The sequence below is a fragment of the Paroedura picta genome, chromosome 9 (genome assembly GCF_049243985.1).
Source record: "Paroedura picta isolate Pp20150507F chromosome 9, Ppicta_v3.0, whole genome shotgun sequence".
Taxonomy (NCBI): domain Eukaryota; kingdom Metazoa; phylum Chordata; class Lepidosauria; order Squamata; family Gekkonidae; genus Paroedura; species Paroedura picta.
The window spans coordinates 71695818-71721289 of record NC_135377.1 but is presented as its reverse complement, the minus strand read 5'-3'; the positions used below and the strand labels follow the sequence as shown (position 1 = coordinate 71721289).

Here is a 25472-nt window from a genome sequence, read left to right as displayed (position 1 = left end):
AATGAATATACATCTGAATTTATTCATTTCTCATTTATTTATTAGATTTTTAGACCGCTCTCCTGGTGAGCCGGCTCAGGGTGGCGTACAAAGTTGTATATAAAATTTAAACAAATAGAATTTAAGTTTAAAAGTAATTGTCCCCAGGGCTATAGGACAGACCAATGAAAGGATGCAATCATCAAAAAAAGTGAAGTAACATGATGCTGGTTGGGCTAGAATGGTACAAAGGCTATTCAAACACATTAATGATATCTTGTTGCACGTTGACCTTTATCCTTTTCTCTGTCTTTTTAAACACTTTAAACAAATTAGCACTAGATTCAAAGAAAGTATGTAAGAAAAGCTATAGGATATAAAAAGACAATGTTGTCTTAACCCCATAATCAACATTTGGATCTGTATCCATCTTACTTTGGGAAAGGAATCCTGCAGCTTTAATAGTATATCTACTACCTGGAGATCCTCCGATGAGCCAGGCTTTCTCCTTCTCCCAGGTATCAGTACAGTCCGCAGCAGGTACCAAAGGAACAAAGCTAGGAAGCAGAAGCTATCAGCAATCCGGACAGCTTTTCCACTCCAAAGGAAATCCATTTTTGGATATTTTAGCTTTGGAATCTTGGCATTACTAGAAATCCCTTGCTGGGCCTTTTCCCTGGGCCAGCCAGCACTACCTAACTGCAGAAGACATGGATATGCAGCCGGCTGAAGGGACCCCATCACAGCAATCAACACTCTCCCTTGTACCTATAAGGGAAGCGATGTGATGGGCCAGTGACAAGTCCAAAACAGGTGCTGTGGACTCCTGATATGATGTGCAGAGCACTGCCGGGCAGATAATTCCTCTTGACACTCTAGCACTTCTCAAATGGGCCAGAGCTAAGGGCGTTAACAGCTCCTGCGCCAACTCATCTACTTGCTCCTTTTAATTGTCACAAAGAGCTAGAGGTGAAAGGAATAAGGGAGGGGTGCGGCTGTTATGCAAAGAAAGAAGGTTACATTTTCAAACCTTAAATTTCAGACTTGAACAAATGGACTGGGACAAGTATTAGGTTTAAGTGTTGAAGTCTGCTGAATATCTTTGCGACTAAAACATTAGTGCTGCTGAACGGGATTTTCTGTCAAGAGTGAAGCGAGGGCAAGGAAAAAATAGGGAGAACAAAAGGGAAGAACTCAGGAAATCGATAGGAGGCCTGATGAAGAGAAGAAGAGATTTTTTTGTGCCTCGAGTCTCTTTCTCCAACTTCCTGCTGGTTTCAGAAGTTTGCTGGGTAGAAGAGGTGGCAGCCTACCCTTCCTCTCCCCCAAACAGATACCCTGTGAGGTAGAAAATTATGAGAAAACTGGGACTGGTCCAAGGTCACCAAGCTGGCTGCATGTGGAGGAGTGAGGAATCAAACCTGATTCTCCAGTGCTCTTACCGACTATAGCAAGTTGGCTCTCAATGCATGAAATAACATACATTTTCAATTTTGTATGAACAATAGGTAAAAACAGTGCATTATGAGGTATCTTTTGTAAAATACGTTACTCTGTTTTTTTATAACCTGCTTATGGGGTCCCATATGGACTCCTGAGGGAAGGAAAATCCCATTTTCTCCCATTCTCCCCTCACTAGCCCCCTCTTGCACAAGGTTACAAGGAGGATCTTTCATAAGCAGTAATATACTGCATCAAATACATTAAAGGAACAGAGATGGACTGACTCAATCAAAGAAGCCATGGCCATCAGTTTGCAAGACCTGAGCAAGGCTGTTAATGAAAGAACGTTTTGGAAATCATCAATTCATACAGTTGTCATAAGTTAGAAGCAACATGATGGTACTTGACACTTTTTTTTACCAACACTGAATCCTCTAAAGCCAAATGAATCTTACTGAATAGGTAGCATCATCCCATTTATAAAGATTATTTTAAAAATATGCAGCTCTATCTCCTCTTGCAGCTCTATCTCCTCCTACACCCAGCTCTATCTCCTCATGGATGAACAGCTAGACACCCCTCCTCCAGTGTAGCTGGATGGTTAGAACAGAGCCCTTTGGAACTCAACCCCTCTAAGCTAGAGGTCCTGTGGATGGGTAGAGGGGTAGCAGGACAGGAAATGCACCCACCCACCATGGTAGTGTAGTGGCGTTTTAGGTGTAATTTGTTCCCCACTTTCTACAACAAATCCTTGCATTCAAAGATTCTGACACAGTGGGCAGCGCCACCTAGAGGTCACTGAAATCTTACAGCTGTTCTTGACAGTTGAACTAGATCTGCTTTCAAACATTCTTTTGCCCAAAATGTAAAAGGTACACATGCAGCAATGTCTCCAAAATAACCCTGCCAGATTGTGCAACTTTCCTGCAGCCAGTTTAGCAGCAAGAGCAGATATCTGTTCACCCACTCTACTGCATTTCTATTATACTGACGAGGGCCAAAATGAATGGGAACTTTACCCTACAAACACAAGGAAGGCATTGTTATAGCCCCTAAGCGGTGATCAGAAGGGAGGAACACAAGGGGCAGAGAAGTGGGATATTTGGGGAAGGAAGGGGGATACTTTACAGTTTGTAACTCTGAACTTGGTAGGATCCCATTCCCAATTTAAGATCTTTAAGTATAAGCCAGTCAAGCAAAAGAAGAACTGGATTTTTTGTACCCTGCTTTATCTACAGGAAGGAGTGCCAAAGCGGCTTACAATCACCTTCCCTTCCTCTCCCCACAACAGACACCCAGTGAGGTAGGTGGGGCTGAGAGAACTGTGATTGGCCCAAGGTCACCCAGCTGACTGCATGTGAAGGAGGAGTGGGGAATCCAACCCAGTCCTCCAGATTAGAGTCCGATGCTCTTTAACACTACACCACACAGGCTGTCAAGCCAGTAGTCCTGCAGGTCTAAAGTGACTGCAATCGTACGGCTAACTTGGTACAAAAAACGTTATGATATACCAATGTAGGGCTGTCAGCCTGCAGGTGGAACTTGGAGATCTCCCAGAACTGACAGAGGTCAGTTCTCCTGGAGAAAATGAAAACTTTGAAGAGTAGACCATGGCATTATAACCTTGCTGATATCCCCCCCTCTCAAAACTCTCTGCTCCTCAAATCTCCAGGAATTTCCCAACCCAGAGTTGGTAACCAAGCTCTTGTCTCATCTTCTGAATTGCATCTTACGTTGAGGAGAGCCCTGGCTTCTGTCCTCACTTGCCCTATTCTCACTTTGGTCCTTTCTGTCATGATTAACCCACATGCTTTGAACCACGTTCCACTCCATTGCCACCTCACTGTCTTCTCCAGCCCCCTGTTCCCTCTCCCAAGCATATATCCTCTAGTGCAGGGGTAGTCAACCTGTGGTCCTCCAGATGATCATGGACTACATTTCCCATGAGCCCCTGCCAGCAAATGCTGGCAGGGGCTCATGGGAAATGTAGTCCATGAACATCTGGAGGACCTCAGGTTGACTACCCCTGCTCTAGTAAACTTGATGCTGTAAAGTAGTCGCTCCAGTTGTAAACCTTAATGAAAAAGTATTATGGAAAGAGTGTTGGGAGTGAAGGACTTTATGCTGTCTCTTAGCTTTGGATTTCAGAGGGGGACTATAAGAGTTGAGATAGATAGGCTCACACAGAGAACATACTTTGAGTCTCTGCTCTGTGGTTATCCCTTGGATTGGTATTCTCAGGGAAATATCCTTCCTTCCACTTCTGACCCCTTCTCTCCATGCTGTGCCTGTTCTCCATTCTTCTGGGGACAATGCATCATGAGAGAAGGACATGGCTTTCTGCATCTCCATCTGTCGTAATTAGATTAGATTTGAACTCTCTCTCTCTCTCTCTCTCTCTCTCTCTCCACTATTCTATCTAGAATGGAGTTCCCTGTAACTCTGCAGAGTTGTACTCTCTGCCAACCCACCAGGATTTCATAACGATTCCAATACAAATTACCCTAGATATTGCAACAGCACTTGTTGATGATAGTACACTTTATAGGCTGCAGGTGAGACCCCAGCTTACCCTCAGCCACACTCTCAGAGCGCCCTTCTTGTAAAACCAATTTAGGTTCTACACTTATGCCTCAAGTTAAGCCAAACCCATCAATCCCATGCATTCTATTTCATTGTTTCTGTGTGTTCCAGTTATTATTATTTATTAGATTTCTAGATTTCTAGACCGCCCTTCTGAGACCAGCTCAGGGCGGTCTATTTAATCAAAAAGAAAGCCCTTTAGATACCAATTCTGTGTTCCGTATTACACGTTCCATATTAATCGGCAGCCCAAAATTCTTAAGCAGAAACGGGTCGGCACAGACATAAGCAAACAAGAACCCCAACGCTCTTCTGCGTGATCCTTTTCAAAATTAAGCATCTTCTACGTGATCCTTTTCAAAATGAAGCATTCTGATGCTTAAGCCTCTCGTTCTCGCCAAGATACTAAAATATTTTAACATTCTTATAATATAGCCTCAGCATCTGGGCTGCCACTGGCAGCAGCAACATTATGGGGAGCTTTAAATTACCCCAGATAATAAATCAGTAATAACAGTCCATCAACAGAGATCTAGTAGCGTGAACTCTGCTTCAGCAGTGAAAACAAAGTTCCAGTGGCACCCTAAAGGCCACATTGATTCCAGTTTAACCTTCCATGAGTCAGGGTTAATATATTTATCTGTCTGGCAGATCCATTTACACTGAAAACTGTAGACAGACAAATGTGAGGGGTAAAGTTCCCAACCTCCAGGGGGTAGCTGGAGATCACTGGGGATTATGTCTGATCTCCAGGTGACAGAGGTCAGTTCATCTGGAGAACATGTCTGCTTTGGAAAGTGGACTCTGTGGCATTATTCCCCACTGAAGTCCTTCCCCAAGCCCCGCCCACCCCAGGCTCCACCCCCCACATCTCCAGGTATTCTCCAATCCGGATCTAGCAGCCCTTGAGGTCAGAGATGTGACAAGGAGAGGCCAGTTTAAAGAGATATATATCAAAAGAGTAATCACTGCACTCAGATGACCCAACTGTGGACAGATGGGTGAAGTAGGATTAACATAAAAACAGGTTCCATCTAGGGAAGTGCAAGATGAAACATGATAAGATCCAGTTAGAAAAGTATAATGGTAGAGTTGAATCAATCAACATCTGTAAAGGTGGAATATGCCAATATACTGTCCCTTATAGTGAGTGGGAAACCAAATCCTTGTTATGGTCTGAGGGGAAAACAATATTAACCTTGCAATTTCACACTGCACTCTCCCTTTGAAGTTGTTTTAAAAAGAGGGAGAATGGCCACTTTTAGATCATGTTTTGGAACCTTTCATCTTCTTAAGCGGCCAGGCTGTTGGTGAACATTCTATGACATCACACCAAGTCAACGGTCTAGGAAGGACTCCTTGCCAATCAAACGGTTGACGTCATAGCAAAACAAGCAGGTGATACGAAGACAGCCTCAAAAAGGAACACAACAATTAGCATAGCCAGCTCGTAACTCATACCTCTTCATCCTCAGTGTGACTTTTCACTGTTTCCAAGCCATGGAAGAAGGCCATTCTGTCCTGTCTGCTATTATAGTACCGTGTACTAATTTCTTCCAGGCGGTTGATGTTATAGAACTTTGTAGCACAGCCCATCACATTGCCGTCTTGACACTTCTCCATCTTGGCTCCATAGAACAATGAATAGGAATGAGGCCTGATTTCGACTTTCTGTTGTCTGCAACAAAAGGAAACAAACAGAAAACACTGGTATGAATGTGACTTTAGCCCTCAGAAAAACAATAGATGGAAGTGGGCACACACACACACACATGCACAATGTATTATGGTTATAATGTATAAAATACCTGACAAAATCAAAATATAACAGAACAAAGAACAATTAATACCATACTACATAAACAGCATTGGGTCCTTTTGATGTATGCTTCTAACTGGCCCTCTCGGGGGGAGCATTCCCCCAATTATTGGGCCCACTAGGATGAGAACTCTCCCCCACAAAGGGCCAATCAGAGGCTCTTCCTTGCCCTCATCCTCCCGCTGGCACTTCCCATGAGGATGAAGAACCAGCAGGAGGTAAGCTGCAGGGCTGTAGGTAGCTGTCCATGATCCCTCTGCCCTGGCACAGTCTTGCTTTCCTACCTGCCGAGAGGCCAGGAAAGGCCCTCCTGCAACACCCCACTCTCACCAGCTTCCTTGTTGCTGGGGGAGAACAAGGAAAGCTGAGCAGGTGAGATCTGTGCTGACCCCATTGCTCTCACCACCCTCCTGGCTAACAGGGGAACAAGCGGAAGGCCAAGTGGGTGTTCTCCATATCCGCTGTGCCACTCTTGCCAGCCTCCTAGACATCAGGAGAGCTGGGGGGCCACCATTTTAAAAATGGGCTTCACTATTAGTATAAAAAAGAGCCTCTTGTGGCGCAGAGTGGTAAGGCAGCAGAGATGCAGTCTGAAAGCTCTGCCCGTGAGGCTGGGAGTTCAATCCCAGCAGCCAGCTCAAGGTTGACTCAGCCTTCCATCCTTCCGAGGTCAGTAAAATGAGTACCCAGCTTGCTGGGGGGTAAACGGTAATGACTGGGGAAGGCACTGGCAAACCACCCCGTATTGAGTCTGCCATGAAAATGCTAGAGGGTGTCACCCCAAGGATCAGACATGACTCGGTGCTTGCACAGGGGATACTTTTACCTTTACCTTTACTAGTATAAAGCAGTGGTCCCCAACTTTTTTTATCACTAGGGACAAGTCAGCGCTTGACAATTTTACTGAGGCCCAGGGGGGGGGGATAGTGTTTTGCCGAGGGATGTTGTCGCCGACGCCTGAGCCCCTGCTCTGCTTACTTTGCCGCTGCCGCTCCTGACTTCTCACCACCCACTGGGGGGCGCTGCCAGCAGTAGCTGTGCCGTGCTATGCCGAGGGGGAGCCCCAGCCATGGCAGCCGCTGGAGAACACTAAAGGTGAGCTGGCGTCAGAGTGGCAGAGCAGCCCCCGAGGCAGCAGCTGGAGAGGAGGACGAGGAGGAGTTGCAGCCCGGTACCGACTGATCCACTGACTGGTACCGGTCTCCGGACTGGGGGTTGGGGACAGCTGGCATAAAGGATCCCATGTCTACGAACCTGTCCAGGCAGGAGTCTCATAGAACCATATTCAGGTTCTTCTGAGTAACTTGCATACTGCACAGCCAGTTTATTCACCTCCTCTGTCAGAAATTCAGCCTACTGAGGTTCCTGGCATGGGAACTGAACTTCTATTGTAAAAAAAAAAATTCTGATATCTGATCATGACAGGAACTGATTATGACTTTAGCTACACAAACTGATTATCTCCTATAAAAATAGATTCAGGTGGGTAGTTGTGTTGGTCTGAAGCAAAAGAACAAAGGTTTTAGTCCAGTGGCACCTTTAAGATCAACCAAATTTAATTCTGGGTATAAGCACAGTAACGTTTACATGAGACTTAAACTTTGTTGGTCTTCAAGATGTCTCCGGACTCAAACATTGTTCTGTTGCAGTAGAAAAGAGCAAGCATCCCAGAACTCCTGAAAGACCCTCCAAAGCAGCCAGCTTCTTCACGGGAACAGATATTAGTCTGGAGATGAGCTATAATTCCAGGGGATCCCAAGTCCCACCTGGGGGCTGGCATCCCTAGCTCACCCTGGTTAAATCCGTGGGTTTGAAGGAAATGAGGGACGCTGAGATTTCGGTCAGCTCTTTATCGTGATCTCAGCATCATGTTAAAAGGGGCAAAACTGAACTGAGAAGACCGGGAACAAGCCCAACTTACATACAGTGGCAAACATAGGATTTTCCCACCATGCACACTATTGGTCAGTTTCAGTTTGAACTGACCGGATCCTGCAGTGGAGATCTAGCCGTGCATTGGTCAATTTCATCGCCCGCTTTGATCCTGCCTCCTCGGCAGAACCACCAACACAACCACCCTCGAAGCATCCCTGTCCCCCAGGGGAACTGGCCTCCGTCCCCTGGAGGAGGTCCCTAATTCCAGGGGATCCCCAGGGCCACCCTGGAGGCTGGCACCCCGAGCCACAGCCCTGTTTCTTTCACAAATCATGCAGAATCCTGAATTCCCGCGCTCCTCTTTCAAAGGCCAGCGCGGCTGGGACCCGAGGGGACTTGCAGCTGCAGCCTCGCTTAATTCCACTCTCCCGTCCCCCCCCCCAAAAAAAACACCCAGAGCCCCTCCCCCTCCCGTCCCAAAGAACTACAACTCCCAACAGGCTGCAGGACGCAGGCGCCCCGGGCCGAGGCGGTCCTTCCTCCTCTGCGCTTCCTGCCCGGGCAAATCCCTTTGCGCGCCTCGCTCCAGGTAGCCTCGGGCGGGTTTTGCTCGCGCTCCCTTCCTGCGCTTCTCGCTCTGCCGATCAGCATGGACGGGGCGGGCGGCGGGCAGGAGGCGCCCCTGCTGGTGAGCTGCCCCGTGTGCTCCCGGGAGCTCCCCGCCGCCAGCATCAACGCCCACCTGGACAGGTGTCTGCAGGGGCAGCAGCCCTGCAAGAAGATGCGCCTCTGCGAGTCCCCGGAGGGCAGCCGCCGTGCAGAGGAGCCGGGCAAGAGCCCCCCGACCCCCTTCGCCCTTTTCCAGAAGGGAAGGTGCTCCGCAGTGCGGGGCAAGGGGGGAGAGGAGGATGGAGAGGAGGGGGAACCTGGCGCCGGCCCCCCGGATGCCTCGGCTCCCGACGTGAGCCGGGAGAGTCTGGCGCCCAAGTTGGAAGGGAAGCCCCTGGCGGACAAGCTGCGGCCGGACACGCTGGGGGACTACGTGGGTCAGGAGCAGGTGGTGGGAGAACAGACCCTCCTGCGGTCCCTGCTGGAAGCCCACGAGATCCCCTCCCTCATTCTCTGGGGACCACCCGGCTGTGGCAAGGTGAGTGTCCCCCTCGTCTGCTGCCCCCCGTCCCTGCTGCCTTGCCTCTTGACACAGTCTCAGTTCACCTGCCAAGCCAGGACCTTTTCAGGTGTAATAATAATTGGATGGGAGTGCCTCTGAGTGTATGCAGAGTTCCTTCTCAGGGCTGTTGAGGTAGCCACTTCTTATACGCACTTGTCCCATTTAGGGGCGGGGATCAGTCCAGAGCACAGGATGATGAAGATGAAGAGTTGGTTTTTTATACCCCACTTTGCACTACCCGAGGGAGTCTCAAAGCGGCCTATGGTCTCTGACCCTTCGTCTCCCCACAACAGACATCCTGTGAGGTAGGTGAGGCTGAGAGAGCTCTGTTGGAACTGGTCTCTGAGAACAGCTCTACCGGGACTGACCCAAGATCATTTAGCAGGCCTCATGTGGGGGGAGGAGTAGGGATCCAAATCCAGCTCTCCAGATTAGAAGCCCCCCACTTTCAACCACGACACCAAATTGGCTCCTAGTTGTACCAGTTGTCAAGCTGCCCTGCTGCGGAGCCAGATAAGCAAAGGGTTCCTGGTTTTGTGCAAAGCTGTCCTCTAAACAGACACACTGTGAGTTCTCGAGTTTATTTTTATTTCTTTCTGTCCTTCCCTGTCTTGAGCGACTCAGGGCGCGTCACAGTATATTTAGAATTCCATACAATATAAATTAAATTTGAAACCTAGTTCACCTTTTAACGGTTCATACTAGTGTTGCTCTTAAAATATTAGTTTGCGAGAGCATGGTGTAGATTAGCAGGCCAGTCTGCTAACTGGTACAGGTGTGATTCAAGTGGGTAGCGATGTGGGTCCGAAGCAGCAGAACAAATTTAGAGTCCTGCGGCACCTTTAAGTCCAAACAAGGGATGGTCTTAAAGAAATCTCAATAAGATTTCCACAGGCCTTGTACGGGAGAGCTGTTCCCAAGGCCCAATAAGATCTAATATTTGATCTCCAGAACTCTCCGCCTGTGCTCACCTCTGTAGTAGAACAGATTTTAAATCCAGTGGCACTTTTAAGGTGAAAAATCAGCTTCATTCAAGGGATGAGCTTTCACGTGCATGCACCCTTCCTCAGAGACAACTCCATGAATTTGCCTATAAGTATGAACTGATCCATTCCATGACACGGTATCTGAGGGAGATATTTGTGATTGGAGAGGAGGAAGGCGAGGGAAGGTTCTTTTTCTGTCGCTTTGCAAAGGCTGTTCCTGAACTGTAATCCTGGTTCATCCAAACATCACAAAAATAGGGATCCTATACAATGCTATTTCTAAAGTAGGGAGCAGATAACAAAAGAGGAGCCCTGCTGTGGTCCATCCGGTCCAGCATCCTGTCTCACACATTTGCCAGCCAATTCCTCTGGATGACAGACAACAGAGCAGAGAGGCTGAAGCCTTCTCCTAATGCTGCCTCCTGCCTCTGGGATTCGAGGGTTTAAGTGCTTCTAAATGTGGAGGTTCCCCTCAGTCTCCACGGCTAGTAGCCACTGATCAGATTTATCCTCCATGAATTTATCTAATCCGCTTTTAAAGCTGTTTATTCCTGTGGCCATCACTACATCTTGCTGCAAATTCCACATTTTAATTGCTCTCTACGTAAAATAGCCTTTCCTTTTGTTTGTCATTGGATGGCCTCGAGTTCTTGTATTTTGGGGGAGGAGGGAAAGTTTTTGTTTGCCTACTCTTTGCACCTTATGAGTGTGAATAATTTTTGGATATTCCATGTCTTTGGGGAGGAGGGAGGGGAGAAACATTATGCATGGCTATTTGTCGAAGTAGGTAAAGCTTACCTGGGGAAGTAGGTAAAGCTATTCACGGGTGTTCTTGTAAATACAGTTCTAGACATGAATCATTGCATGGATCAAAAGTTCAACATAAGCAGTTAAAGGGTAGAAAAATATCTGTTAAGAAGCATATAAAGTGATCTGAGAGGCTGTCCTGTTACTGTACATTTCTTGAAGAGACTTGCTAAGAGAATCTTCTGTGCATTTAGGCTTATATGCTACACAGACTGGGGGGAAAACAACAGAATTATTCTTTTCCGTGGTGTGCATTTCTGGTGCAGCCTCACTATTTATTTCTTTGTAGAAGATGCTGATATGTTCAAGCTGTCCTTTCCATTAATAAATATGCCCAAGACACCTTTCAAATGAAAACGAGAACATTTCTAATCAACAGTAATAAATCAAAGAAAGAGACGATAGAACAGCAGATTAAAATTGGCAAGAACAACCCTCCAAGTAGCGACTAATACTAATCAGTGTAGAGGACAAGATGTTATCATGCATTCAGCATTATTGTGTGGGAGTCACACTTTTTTGACTGGAGGGATCCTATAAGGCTTCTTATAGCTTGTACTCACAGTGTGCAGGTAGCCAAAATGTGGTTGTTTGTCTCTCAGGTGGAACAGCACATTAGGAACACACAGGACCAATGTTGCCAATTGGTTCCACAAAGTGGAAATGCTATTTTTAAAAGTGCAAACTCGGCGTTACGCATACCTGCCTTTGTAGTGGAATCCAGTAGCGTCTCATTCGTTCCCCACAGGTTTCCGGTCTCGCAAAAATCGCTAGAAAGGAAACAATTTTTTCTGTGCTTGGTGCCGCCCCTGACCGTCAATCAAATGAACAGCCAATGGGCGGTTGTTACCACGCTCCCGAAAAGCCCCTTTCCCTTTAAGCACAGGTTTTTTTTAAAAAGAAAAACACACATTGCAACGAATATGCCTTGATTCTTCCTAAGGTAGAGACCCATCTAGCTGTCATGTGAGCTGGCGATTCATCATTGCCACGCTCCCCCAAATGAAAAAAAATCCCCCCCCCCACTGCACGGGCGCGATTTTCGGCCAAAAATAAAGGCAACTGGCAAACAGGGGGCTGTGTTGTGCTTGGGGACTTAGGGGAGCTTTAAAGCACTTCTGTGGAGGGACTGTAGCCGGAGAAGCCTCGCTGGGTGAATGAAGCCTCGCTGGTTCGTTGCTTTCCGCTCACTCCGAGAAAAAAAAATGGCGATCGCTTCGCCGGAAGTTCGGAGGAGAGAACCAGGGGGAGGGACTTTGTTGGAACCACAACAATGGGAATGCACAGGTCTTTTTCGCTAGTGTTGCAGATTGTTCGCAAGAGTGTAGCGCTTTTCGGAGAGAATCCACTTTTCCCGATTTCCCTAGAAGCGCTACAACGAATCGCTTTTCGCGGGACCGTTTCAGGAGTGTTGCAGATTGTGTGCGACGTCTTGCAGAACTGCAAATTACTAGCGTTTACAATTTGCAAGCCTTCTTCCTACATTAAAGTCGTGCAGAATGGACCACAGAGTATACTGTCATATATCTGAACATGGCATGGGATTTTTATCTCACTACAGATGTCCCCAGGCATTATGATATTTTTATTTCTAGGCTGCCCCTCTTTAGCAACAGTCTCAGGGCAGCTAACAACAGTTAAAAATTCATACAGAGGCTAAAACCATAAACATTTAAAACAGTCAATTAAAACAAAGAAAAAACATGTTCCATCACTAAATCCTGGGGATAGATGGATCAACATTTCAACCCACGCCTACATGGAGAAGAGACGGAGTGGCAGGGAGGCCCATCCAAATGTCAGTGAGTGTTATCTTTGGCCTCAACCATATGCCTGGTGGAAGAGTTCTGTTTTACAGATCTTGGCTGGCAACTCATTTCACCAGGCTGGAGCCAGGGCAAGGGCACTTCTCTGGGGCTGGGGATCAAGTTGGCGCTAGTGGAGCAAAGCGCTTTTTGGGGGGTATAATTAAAGAGGCGGTCCCTAAGATTTCCCCTCAAGTTGAATACAACATGCACTGTACTTCTGTATGCTTTGCAAGCATTCTTTCCAACACCTCCCCTCCCCTCCCACCTACTGACTAGGATTTAAAAAAAATCCAGATCTCTACTTCTACTCTGCTGTGTCCGATGAAGGGAGCTTTGACTCTCAAAAGCACATACCCTGAAATTCTTGCTAGTCGCTATGGCGGCCTTTTCCAACTTTTTGGTCATGGTGGACGCCCTGAGATCATTTTTCAGGCTTCAAGGAGCCCCAGAGGTGATATCAGCTAGCTGTGACTCCCTGCTAAACCCCTGGAAGTAACATCACCACCTGCACTAACAGGCAGGTTTGAGGGGGGAGAAGCAGGAGGTGGTTTAAGGCTGGAGTAGGCATGCAGGCTCCATCCCCTCCCAGCCACAGAAACCACAAGAGAAACATGCTGGGGGGGGGGGGACAATGGAAGTGGCCAATTCCTTAGCTTGTGGCTGAGTCCATTAAGGTAGGAGGGGTCAAGGCTATGGACCCCCTCTGGAGCTCCTACGGACCCCTAGGGGTCTACGGACCCCTGGTTGGGAATCCCTGCTCTAAGGTGCTAATGGATTCAAATCTGACCATTCTACTGGAGACCAACATGGCTACCCTATGAAAATATTAGCAAATATATCTGTTGACTTCCAGAATGTATGAAGCAGCTCTGAATATTTCTCTTGTGGTGTAAATCTTTCTTCTTTGGGTCACCTTTTTATATCTGGGGTTAAGTTGATAATGGGTACATTTTCAGTGCATAGAATACAATATATTACATTTCAGCGAGGCTTTCTTCTTGCTCTTGTTTGGCTTGTTTGCTGACAGTTGTCATCTCTCCAAGTGACGCAAGCAAGAAATCTAAATAAAGGGTGCTAAGCTTGTGGAGTGAAGAAAGCGTTGAATAATTTGTTAGGTGATCTCTGGAGAATGTGCAGAAGAGTGATCGGGGCCTACCATTCGGAACATTTCCAATTTAGAATTACTCATCCTATAAAACAGTACCTAACAATCAGGAATGAATTTCTTTGGTGGACAGAGACTGACTAATATCTGATGGGCAAGAGAGGGTATTTTGACATGAGGTTATTCAGCCCTTTTCAACACAAAAGGAAAAATCATCTATAGTTCTTTTTATGAAGTGTTTACTTTTGGCAGTTTTATATGCCCGTTTAGTCATTTTTTAGACTTAGTGAATTCAGTGGGGGCTAAGTCAGTGCATGTATATTTTCTGCTGTAATGTACATAGTTCATGTAATGTAAACAGGCTGGAACAAGAAAGTGCTGAATTACAGGTTATTATAGTACTGAGGAACCCCCAGGACTTAACAGAGATATTGAGTTCTTATTCAAAAATTTAAAAAAACCCTTTAATGGCATATAAAGGATTTTTATCTCACTGGTCATAGGACTGAAACTTAGTTCTCACCTCTGTTTGTTCAGCCTGTTATTTGTATGCTAATTTGCTACTATTCACAGGTTTTACCAAATGTCTTCATCCAGTCTGAGCTACCTATATTGTTCAGTTACTTGGCTTGAATTAGCCCTTCCTGGCAACACCCTCTGCCTATATGTAATGGTTAGTAACTTCTGTTTCCATGTATCTGGCGAAGTGTTCATGCACATAGAAGCGTATACTCAGAATTGGACTTGGTTGGTTTTAAAAGGTACCCCTGGACTCAGACTTTGTTCTGCTGCTTCAGACCTGCCTGAATCAATCTTGGATCTTGTCTGTCTTCTCTGAGGTAGACCTAAGGCCAGTCAGCTTAGTGATTAAAATCAGCGTTTCCCTCAAAGATTTTTGTTGATGACTTGGCATTGGGTTTTACAGAACAGCAAATCCCATTGAATGGGACTTCTGAGTAAACACGAGCTCCCAGTTCCTTGAAGTACCATCCTAAACAAGTCTTCCCCCCAACTCTACTCAGGTCTGTTCCGTGGGCCTTTCTCCCAGGAAAGAACTGCACTGCTGGCCTGCTTGCTCCAAAGTTGACTCAGGCACTGATTCTACTTTCAGACACATGCAAAGTCACCAGCTGCTGCCTCCTGGCGGATTAGAGTAAGGCAGGGGTAGTCAAATTGTGGCCCTCCAGATGTCCGTGGACTACAATTCCCAGGAGCCCCTGCCAAGATTCGCTGGCAGGGGCTCCTGGGAATTGTAGTCCACGGACATCTGGAGGGCCGCAGTTTGACTACCTCTGGAGTAAGGGGACCCTCCTGCATGATGAGGAGAAATCTGTCTGGGGTATCAAGTTGCAACGTTGCCAGCTTCCATTCTCTAACCACTCAGCTCCCCTAAATGGGTCTCAATAACACACAGCTTTTGGGTAACTTGGCCCGCAAGTGCTATGACATTTATATTGTATGGGAGAAGTTAGGTAGACCAGGTTCACATTAAGAATGCATGAAGAGAGGAATTGAGGTCGAAGACATCAAAGTGGTTGATTCTGATTTCTAATGCTTCTGTCACATTTGAGTGCCAGGTACCCACAGATACAGAGTAGAGAAGAAGAAAGAACTGTTTTTTATACCCTGCTTTTCACCCCACAGCAGATACCCTGTGAGTTCTGGGAGAACTGTGACTGGCCCAAGGTTATCCAGCTGGCTGCATGTGGAGAAGGAGCAGGAAATTAAACCCAGTTCTCCGGATTAGAGTCTGCTGCTCTTAACCACTACACCAAGCTTCTCCCAAATCCAAGCTAAATGTAGAATTTTTGCTGCAATGTCCATCTGTCCCAAATGTTGCATTAATTTTCTTTATTCTATTTGCACCCACTCTCTTCAAAATCATCAGAACAATCTTATTATTGTTTTAATTATTTCAGTTATTCATAGAATAATAGAGTTGGAAGGGGCCTCATGGGTCATCTAGTCCAACCCCCTGCACTATGCAGGACACTCACATCCCAATCGCTCATCCACTCTAACCTGCCATCCCTTTGCCTTCACAGAACCAGCCTCTCCATCAGATGGCTATCTAGCCTCTGTTTAAAAATTTCCAAAGAAGGAGAACCCACCACCTCCCGAGGAAGCCTGTTCCACTGAGAAACCACTCTAACTGTCAGGAACTTCTTCAGAAATCTCGTTCTCCTTCCTGCCTGCAGTATGCTGGGTGGAGAGATGCCTCCTGCATCTCTCCCCATCCAACTAGCTCCATTAGATTAGGGATTAACTCCCTTACCTCTCCTGTCTAGAATGCAGTTCTGTTATAAATAGTTGATATATTAGTTTAATAGCACAGCCAGAGTCTGTGCTTTCTTTGTGGTTGTTTGCTGACTTACATGTGCTCAGTAGCCACCAACACATGCTGCACACACTAGGTTAATTAAGCAGTCTGCTCATTGCCACTCAATGCCCATCAGGTATGATAGCTATTCTGAGTCTCCAGTGGAGAGAAAAGTAGGATATAAAGCAATATCGCAAAATGGACAAATCCGGATGCAGCACCCTGTGTTTTGGTGCTGTGACTCCTAAAGCTGCATCCAAGAAGGGTTTCTTCCAGGATGCCTGGGAAGTTAGCTAAAAATGCCTGGGCTGATCATCAGCCTTGCAGGTTACAAGTGATGATGATACATGAGAACAGTATAGGGCAGGCTTTCTCAACCAGGGTTTCATAAAACCCTGGGGTTTCTTGATTGGCTCTGGAAGGGTTTCCTGAATGGGTGGGAGTTAATCCATTTTTTTATTTATTTTAAACTTGTTAGACATTTATCCGGTGATTTGACCACATATGGTCATGTCAACTGCCCCACCCTCCCAAAATGGCCAATGATGGGCCTAGATGGGGTGGGAAGGGGGAGGGATCCCAGGTGAGCATGTACACGGCTATATGTCCCAACCATATTCTGCATGAAATCAGATCTGGGGTTTCTCAAAGCCTGGAGAATGCTTCAGGGATTTCTCAGTGGTAAAGAAGTTGAGAAAGGCTGGTCTAGGAGTTGGAGAAAAGTTCTGATTTGCTGTTTACACCTGAACCCAGTGCTATGGATGTATCCAAGGACATGCCTTACAAACTAGTGAGTGTCGTTTGTTGGCTTTGACTGCAACTTAATTTTAAAAAAAAATCTTTCATGGCTGTCTCTAATAGCCCAGCTGCTTAAACACAAGCTTGCATTCCGAGTAAGCGGTGCTGTGATTTATGACCCTTTAATGTTCGAGATTAAGATTTTTGCTTGTCTGCCACGAGGTGCCCAATTTTAGTTGCGAGACAGCCGAGGAAGGTCTGCTGCTGTAACCCAAGCAGAGAATAACTTCAGTGTTGCGACTGAACTTTGGGGTTGCCAAAGCCAAGGTGGGTATTTTCACATGGATAAGTTTTATATATATATAGTATACTAGGTGTCACACCCGTTGCATTCAGGAATATAACGGGTGCTAGATTAGGGGGTGGGGTGGAAGAACTCTGTGGATGGCCTCCCCCTCCCCCCAGGACCTGTAAAGCTGCAGGCAGCTGTTAGGGAACTCATTGGCAGGGGCAGCTCTCATGCAGCAGAGATCTGCAGCCTCCGAGCCTCAGAGGGAAGTGGAAAGAGGAGGGAGTGGCTAGGGGTGGGGGATGGAAGGCTGTTGGCTGGCCACTGGACAGACAGGCAAGCCGGTTGGAGGAGGAGGCACTCAGGGGCGGGACAGCAGCCTTGAGTGCGTGTTAAGCACTGAGAGGCACTTAAGGCATGAGACAGGCTCCTCCTCCAAGGCCCTACCAGAAATATTAAGTGGAACAGATGATTATTGTAAATGTATATATAGTTATTCACTTTAAAAAAGTGCTAGGGAACTGAGCTCACTGAAATTGGTGGGCTTAGATTCCAGGAACTAGATTGCAGTATCAATCAATTTCTGATATATTATTATTATTTATGAAATTGGCTAGAATAGGAGTAGTCAACCTGTGGTCAAATGCTGGCAGGGGCTCATGGGAATTGTAGTCCATGAACATCTGGAGGACCACAGGTTGACTACCTCTGGTCTAGAAGACAGCAAACATTTATTTACGCTAAATTAGTATGAATAAGAGTTGGTGGGAATGTGTTATTTTCAAAGTAATATGTATCCCCTTGCTATTTGTATTACATTTCGCTTGGAGTATTTTTATGTTTTGGTTTTCTTTGTGTTTTAGACCAAATCTCCTTATGCCAAAGGGAAAGGTATTTGAAGTTCAGACCTTGGGCACACATACCAGGCCATTGTTTTGAACTTTTTAAACAATTTAAATTTGGTTGGATTCCTTTCTTAATAATCTCTTATTGCAGGGCTCCCAACCCTTTTTGAGCCTGCAGGTCCATTTATAATTTGGGAATGGTACGACAGATGCAGCAACTAAATGGCTGCTGAAAGAGGCGGAGCCAACCACAAAATGGTTGCCAATCACATCTTCAGTAAGTTGGTAAAATCCCCACCTGGCCCCATCCACTTGGTGGGCACCATATTGGGGACCCCTGCTTTATTGGGATTGCTTGTTCATCACAAAAGGACCAGCATGCTCTAGCCCGTAGCCTCTCACAGATGGAGATGCGGTTTCACTGTAGTATTTATTGACCCTTCTGGCTTGCCACTGTGGTTGTCAGTTTCATCTATAAGAGATGAAAGAATATGACGATGGCCCTATCTGTATGTATCGAGAACCAAGGCTAAGGTTGACTGGAAGGTTGTATTTCAGTGTAGTACCGGTAGTTCAGACTGTGTGTCATTCTGATCTTTCTCTTGATCTGCATGAATGAAACAGGATGTCACTGCTTTCAATACAGGAAGCAAGTGGATAGAGTGTGATCAGGTAAAAGTTCCATGGAGTAATGGAAGAGGATAATCAAAGGAATTAATTCTGGAATACTGACACGGGACTGAATGGAACTTGATCTTCCACGTGTGCGTCGCTGGAAGGAACAGCTTCTATTCCTGGGTGCCAGTCAACAATAAGAGTTGTGTAATATAGCTGGTTAAAATATAAGAAGGAGCCGTTCTCTGAGGCCAGCTACCAACTCAATTGATCCTAGAATGGAAACCGCCCCCCCCCCCAATTGTGCTTCCTTTATGATGACAATACTCCAGAATATATATCACCACGGAAAACACACTAGAATGATTTGTGTAGAGTTCACACGAATGTTTATGTGTTAGCACATGGTTCCAACTCTTTATACCAGTGGTCTTTAACTTGTGTATTGGGTCAATCACATGGGGTTATGAAGCCCCCCCCCCATGGATTTGTGAGCTCCTGCAGAGCTGTTTATTTTGCTAGTTTTGGGGTGGACATGCTGCTAGTGGGCATTTGTAAAGAGTGCATATACCATATGTCCAGCTGTTCTTTGTATGCATGTTCAGAGGGGTAGCAGGATGATAAGGTGAGGTCACTCAGTCACGGAGATTAGCACAGGTAAATTTAGAGACTTTGGCTATTCCTTTTTTTATATAACTGTAATTTCATGGGACTTCCTGCCACACACGTACAGCTCTGGGCAGCAGCACCGTGGCAATGCCATTTGGTGACAGCATGACCACAAGAGTATGCCTTTGTTCCCGAAATACCTGCAAGGATGATATTAGTCACTCAGTCGAACCGCAAACCGGAAAGCAGCATTTCAAGAAGTCATAAATTGTTTATGGGGGTTCTGTGTGGTACGGTGGTGAGAGGGTTGATCTAGGCCTAGTGTAGCCTTTCTCAACTTTTATTCCCATTGAGAAACCCCTGAAACCGTCTTCAGGCTTTGAGAAACCCCAGAAGTGGCACGATCGTGCAAAATATAGTTGGGAAGCATACTTGTGTACACATCCACGCAGGGACCCTCCCCTTCCCACCCCCTCCAAGCCCATCATTGGCCTTTTGGGGGTGGTCGACATGACCATATATGTTCATATCACCTGATAAACATTTAACAAATTTAAATATATACCAATATATATACCAATTAATATATAACCAATTAACCAATTAATTCCCGCCCATTCAGAGACCCTTCCAGGGCTGTCAAGAAACCTCAGGGTTTTACGAAACCCTGGTTGAGAAAGCCTGGCCTAGACATACCCAGGTTCAAATTTGTGCTTGAGGAGAAACTTTCTGGGGGATCTGGAAGATGAAGAGTGATGTAAATAATAGCATGCGTTTTTGGAGGGGGGCAGGGTTAACAACGAACTTCAGCCTACTTCCAGTGCATGTCTCAGTAAAAAAAATAGTTGCTGACCAGGGCCTTAGCACATGACAGAGACCTTTAGGAGCAATCCTTAGTAGATTAAGTCCAGAAGCAAGTCCCATTTTATTCAGTGGAACTTGCTTCCAGGAAAGTGTTCTTTGTGATAAGACACTGCTCTGAAGGTTCTGGTTCCTTTAAAATTAAGTGACCTTATCCCCAAGTTAATCTAGTGGAATTTCTGCCCATCTGTCAATCAAATGATGATGCCCCCTTTTTCATAGCTATCGGTACCATCGTTATTGAGCCAGTTCAACTTGAGCGCTGGTAATAGGATAGCATGTGAAGGTGTCGGTTACTCTTTAATGGATTTGTTTTTTTGCAGCAATCTCAATCACCAGTTGGTATAGCGGAACATGAACTATGTGCCGGCAAATCCCCAGATGAAATCTCATCTCAGAAAGGGACTCTTGGGGCCAGTTCGCACAATCTCAAAAATGGAAATGTACAAGGAGATGCAGGCAGGCGAGCTATGTACTTTGCCCACTGTGCAGAAATGGAGCAAGGTGATGCTCCACATTTCTGCTATTTTGTTTGAATTAAGAGAATTGTGGCATTTAGGCCTATACTCATATGACATCTTTAATTTTGCCATATCCCATCTTATATGGTGTGCAGGGTGGGGTCATGTCTATAAGCCAACAATTGACTGATTGTGATCGATTGCTAGCATCTTCCAGTTTCGAGTCTGTGCAACCTCACCTCCCAATTTAAATACGGGAATATGGGAGTATTGATACTGACCCACTGTACAAATTCATCTAATGCAGGGGTAGTCAAACTGCAGCCCTCCAGATGTCCATGGACTACAATTCCCAGGAGCCCCCTGCCAGAATTCGCTGGCAGGGGGCTCCTGGGAATTGTAGTCCATGGACATCTGGAGGGCCGCAGTTTGACTACTCCTGATCTAATGGCATACCGACTCAAATATTTTTAAATATGCACATTGCCCTTGGGAGTAGGGGTAGCAAAATGCATGCAGCAGCTAGCTTCTTGGTGATTTAGCAACCCCAACTCCTTCCCAGCTGGCAAAATCCCACTGTAATAAATGCAGTTCTCCTAACCCACCCTTTTCCAGCCTTTTGATCATGGAGGAGCCCCGGAAATATTTTTCAGTCTTCGAGAAGCCCCAGACCTGGGCCAGAAGTGGTCAGCTGTCCACCCCTCCCTGTCATGCGCGAGGAGGACTGAATGGAGAAGAGAAAATATGTGGTTTGAAGCAGCAGTAGGAATCCAGCCTTCTCCCCCTTTCTCAGGCATGATAACCACACAAGAACACCAGCTCTAGGTCAATGGAAGTGACTAGTTCCCTGCTATTGTGGCAATGCCAGGAATAACTTGTGGCTAAATCCATTCAAGCAAGATATAGGAGAAAGACCCGGGGAGCTCTCACAGAGCCCCAGTGTTTCAGGGAGTCTTGGATGGGAATCCCTATGGTAGCCTATTCCTTCAGGGCTCTGAAGGTCTGTGGGTGGCAAGAACCATTACAGCCCCAAAGGACATGGAGTATTTGTCTCATGATTACTATCATTGGCTGACAATTAACATGTGTCCCTGCCAGCACTGGGCAAGCATGCTAGCAGTGGCTTATGGTAATTGTAGTCCACGGACCTCTGGAGAGTCTCGTTCCACATGTCCCTGTGTGCCAATTATTATGGCACACGATGGTGTGCCAATTACTATGGTGCCAAGTAATGAGGCAGACATCTGTTGGCTATCCAACCACTTGGGGTGGTCCTTCTGACATTGACCAGAACCCAAGCCTTTCCCCTTGTGGCTCTATCTCTGTGGAATGGGCTCCCCAAAGAGATGAGGGGCCCCTCCTTCAAGAGATGCTGCAAGGTGGGCCCCTTTGCCCAGGCTTTTCAGAGGTTTGAAAGGTTGCTGTTTTCAAGGGGGAAGGGGGCAGAGATTTGGGGTTCGCTATATTGTTTTTAAGAGCCTCTTGTGGCGCAGACTGGTAAGGCAGCGGCATGCTGTATGAAGCTGTTTGTCCATGAGGTTGGGAGATCCCCACAGGTTGGGGATCACAAGTCCAAGGGACTCGCAAGAATCTTCTCCAGCACCAGAGTTCAAAACCCTCAATTCTTTGATGCTCGGCCTTCTTTATGGTCCAACTTTCGCAGCCATACATTGCAACTGGGAAGACCATAGCCTTGACTAGATGCACTTTAGTTGGCAGGGTGATGTCTCTGCTTTTTAGGATGCTGTCTAGATTTGCCATAGCGTTCCTTCCCAGGAGCCAGCTGGATGACAACTCCAAGTATACAGCCTTCTTTTTAACTTGGGATTCTTTTAACCCTTACATGCCGGATAAGGAAGAAAGATGGATTCCATAAAATGCTTTAGAGATGACAGAAAACTAGACAGGGAGAAGCATGTTGGATAACCAGGGGGAAAAGTCCAACAGTTTATTTCTAAGAGTGAAGGTGGCAGAATGGAGAATGCTCACTGCTGTATATCATATGGTTAAAAAAAAATCCTCTCCATTTACAATCTATTTATGCATTTGGTTTATAAAGCCTCAAGTGTGCCTTACACCTGTTGTATGTAATTAAGACAGCAGTCTATTTACATTGATACCTTACAGTAAGAACCTGTGTTTGTCGTGGAATGCTCTTGTGTGCAAATATGCTTTAGGAATGGATTGCACATTGAAGCATGGGAAGCAAACCATGAAAAAATAAAACTTCAGCCAACAATAAATCTAAAAGAAATAATATTCCTTATAATACAGACAGATTAAGGTGAACAGATTTTAACATTGGTAAAGCAGGACACCACTGACCGGGGAGGGGGGGGGGGTCTTGATTAAAAATTTGGTCTATATGGAGCAACAAAAAGCTTCATAGAGTGCATAGAACACAAAAATAGTATTGTAATCTATATATTTTTAATTTCAACATAATTACAATTTGCCAGGTACCCCCAGATGTCCCCCCAAAAGTGGGACAATCTGGTCACCTTATGACAGATGTCAGTTCTAGTAGCATTATATACTTCCATGTCCTGTCTTCTTGGATGGGAGAGATATCTAGTTGGCCATCATGTAAAAAGAAAGTAGGTTGACCCAATATAGCTAGTCATCGTAGCTACTCATCCGTCATAGCTTCTAATTTGTGCTGTCAGCCTATCTCCATAATATAATTCTACTTTGTGTTTTAAAATTAAATTGACTTTGAATTCTGGACAGATAAAGATTCAGAAGTTTCAGTTCAGATTCAGTTCAGATATTACATCACCCTACGGGTTAAGGGAGGTCTCTTACTATTCGGCTTGAGGTCTGATTTGACAGGCTGCAGCTGCATCCATCCCTCTGCCCCAAAGACACCATAAGCTCAGATCAGCATGAACAGCAAGGCAGTATCATAAATAAAACACAGCATACAGGCCTATATCTATACATAGCGCCTAGTAGCTAACTATATGGTGCACCAAATAAAAACAGATCTAAAAACCAGTGGGCTATATAAGCCCACGTGTAATTTACAAATGAGAGAAATACTAAGTCTTGAAAAAAATGCAGCCAAAGGCCCAGGCAAATAACTATACCAGGGATGGCCAAATTGTGGCTCTCCAGATGTCCATGGACTACAGTTCTCATGTGCTGACAGGGGCTTATGGAGATTGTAGTCCATGGACATTGGAGCGCCATAGTTTGGCCATCCCTGGACTATACCTGGGGGCAAAAGCTCAGAACACATAGTACCAGGCGGATGTCTGAGGGCAAGACATTCCTCATTTGCGGTGCCATGACTTAGAAGGGCTTGTTACTGATACCAACCACCCTTGTCTCCAAAAACTAGGGTAGACAGAGCAGGACCACTAGAGAAGATCTCCACTGACAACAACTACATTTAACAACATGTTATTCCTTCAGGTATCCAGATCCCATGTAGTTTAGGGTTTGAAGAATAGTAACCAGCCCTTGGGACCGGGATGGGAAGCCCATGCCATTGGTTCAGCATTGTGGGATGCTCCAGCTAGTAACCTGTGTTGTGTTCTTCACCAGTTGAATGAAGGGCAGCACTGAGTGATCGAATGTGGATGTGATCAGTGCACAAAGGGCTGTGGGCAAAATCCTGCCTCTCTAGGAACAGTCAGCTGATAATGTGAGCAACAAGGAGAACTGTGCCTGCATCTAAAATCCAAACTGGAAAACAACTGCCATGGGACGTTTATGGAGAGCAGTGGTAAAAGGTAAAGGTATCCCCTGTGCAAGCACTGGGTCATGTCTGACTCTTGGGGTGACGGCCTCCAGCGTTTTCATGGCAGACTCAATACGGGGTGGTTTGCCAGTGCCTTCCCCAGTCATTACCGTTTACCCCCCAGCAGCAAGCTGGGTACTCATTTTACCAACCTCGGAAGGATGGAAGGCTGAGTCAACCTTGAGCCGGCTGCTGGGATCGAACTCCCAGCCTCATGGGCAGAGCTTTCAGACTGCATGTCTGCTGCCTTACCCCTTTGCGCCACAAGAGGCTCTTAGCAGTGGGTAATAAAGCCAATAAATAAATGTGTTGGGAGAATTCCGTTTCTCCTGGAAGTGTTACGCCCCCAGATTGCATCCACTTTGAGTTTTGATCATTGTCAGCTGAATGTGTAATCTGACTGTGCTCCAAAGCATCCTGTGTTCTACGAAGTTCGGTCTGTGATGTTTGGTCTTCTGTGTGGTAGCTCATTCACATGGCGAGTTATCCCATGCTCATCAAGCAAAGCAATCTATATGGGTGGCTTGGCTTTCCTTCCCTAGGAGGAGAAGAATTTGGCCTGGGACATCTATTGGCCTTTTATTCCAGATTCCTGCTAGCCACTGCTTTCTTACTTCGAGCAAATTTTCCTCTAGACCGATGAAAGGGAAAGAGCTGCCAGCAAAGGAAAAAAATATTGAGTCTGTTACTCCTTTGAATAGTCCCCAATGAGTCAGAATCTCTATCTAGGAGAGGATCATGTTCAGAGCACCTGCTGCGGTAATCCTGATCTTTTGGAATATCTTTCCAGGCAGTGTTTAAGCCTGTCACCACCTACCCACACTGGCTGCTGAGGATCTCTTTGGCTTTTGGGTCAGCAGAGGGAGGGAGAAGTTGGAGGAGGCAGCTTTCTGGTTCTCTGCTGATGGGTTTAGAACAACATGAAGAGTTTCTTTCCATTCTCTGGATGTCATTTGGGGTGGTGTTAGTGGATGTTCGCGTGTTGTCAGGGTTGGTTTATCCATGTAGCACATGCTACTGGCCCTGCACTTCCAAGGGACCTGTGCAGTGCATATCCCCCCCCCCCCCCCATGGACCAGGGCCGTTACCTCTCTCCCCTTCCCCCTTTCCTTCTTTAAGAACACTCGGAGTGACACCCCTTTCCACTATGGAGGGCCCCTCCACCCTCAGTCTGGTTGCTCCCGGTGCAGATGTTCTCTGCTAGGACTCCGCAAATCCTTCAACTGGCTCTGGTGCTACTGGCCCCACAAGTCCTTAAACCACTCCTGCATGTTAGGTGTGATGGGCCTTTAGAAGTCGTTTTGCAGTAACCCCATATTGGCCTGTCGGCCTACCTACAAAAAGTACATTACTAACTTTATAGTATTGCTTTTCTACTTTCTAGTCCTAGAAGTTGGAACATCATCTTTCCTG

At 46.1% G+C, this 25472-nt stretch overlaps 2 protein-coding genes across 3 annotated transcripts in view; one reads left to right on the top strand and one right to left on the bottom strand.

Annotated features, from left to right (window-relative positions):
* The window catches only part of LOC143845161 (uncharacterized), a 104937-nt gene that overhangs the window by 72983 nt on the left and 6482 nt on the right, over positions 1–25472 (bottom strand). For both annotated transcript variants that reach the window (XM_077353301.1, XM_077353302.1), the window contains exon 2: positions 5467–5683. In XM_077353301.1, the coding sequence (XP_077209416.1) occupies positions 5467–5683 (217 nt within the window). The remainder of the gene's footprint in view (positions 1–5466; positions 5684–25472) is intronic.
* LOC143845162 (ATPase WRNIP1-like) overlaps positions 8260–25472 on the top strand; it is a 51764-nt gene continuing 34551 nt past the window's right edge. The window contains exon 1 of the mRNA XM_077353304.1: positions 8260–8846. Within this exon, the coding sequence (XP_077209419.1) occupies positions 8349–8846 (498 nt within the window). The 5' untranslated portion in view covers positions 8260–8348. The remainder of the gene's footprint in view (positions 8847–25472) is intronic.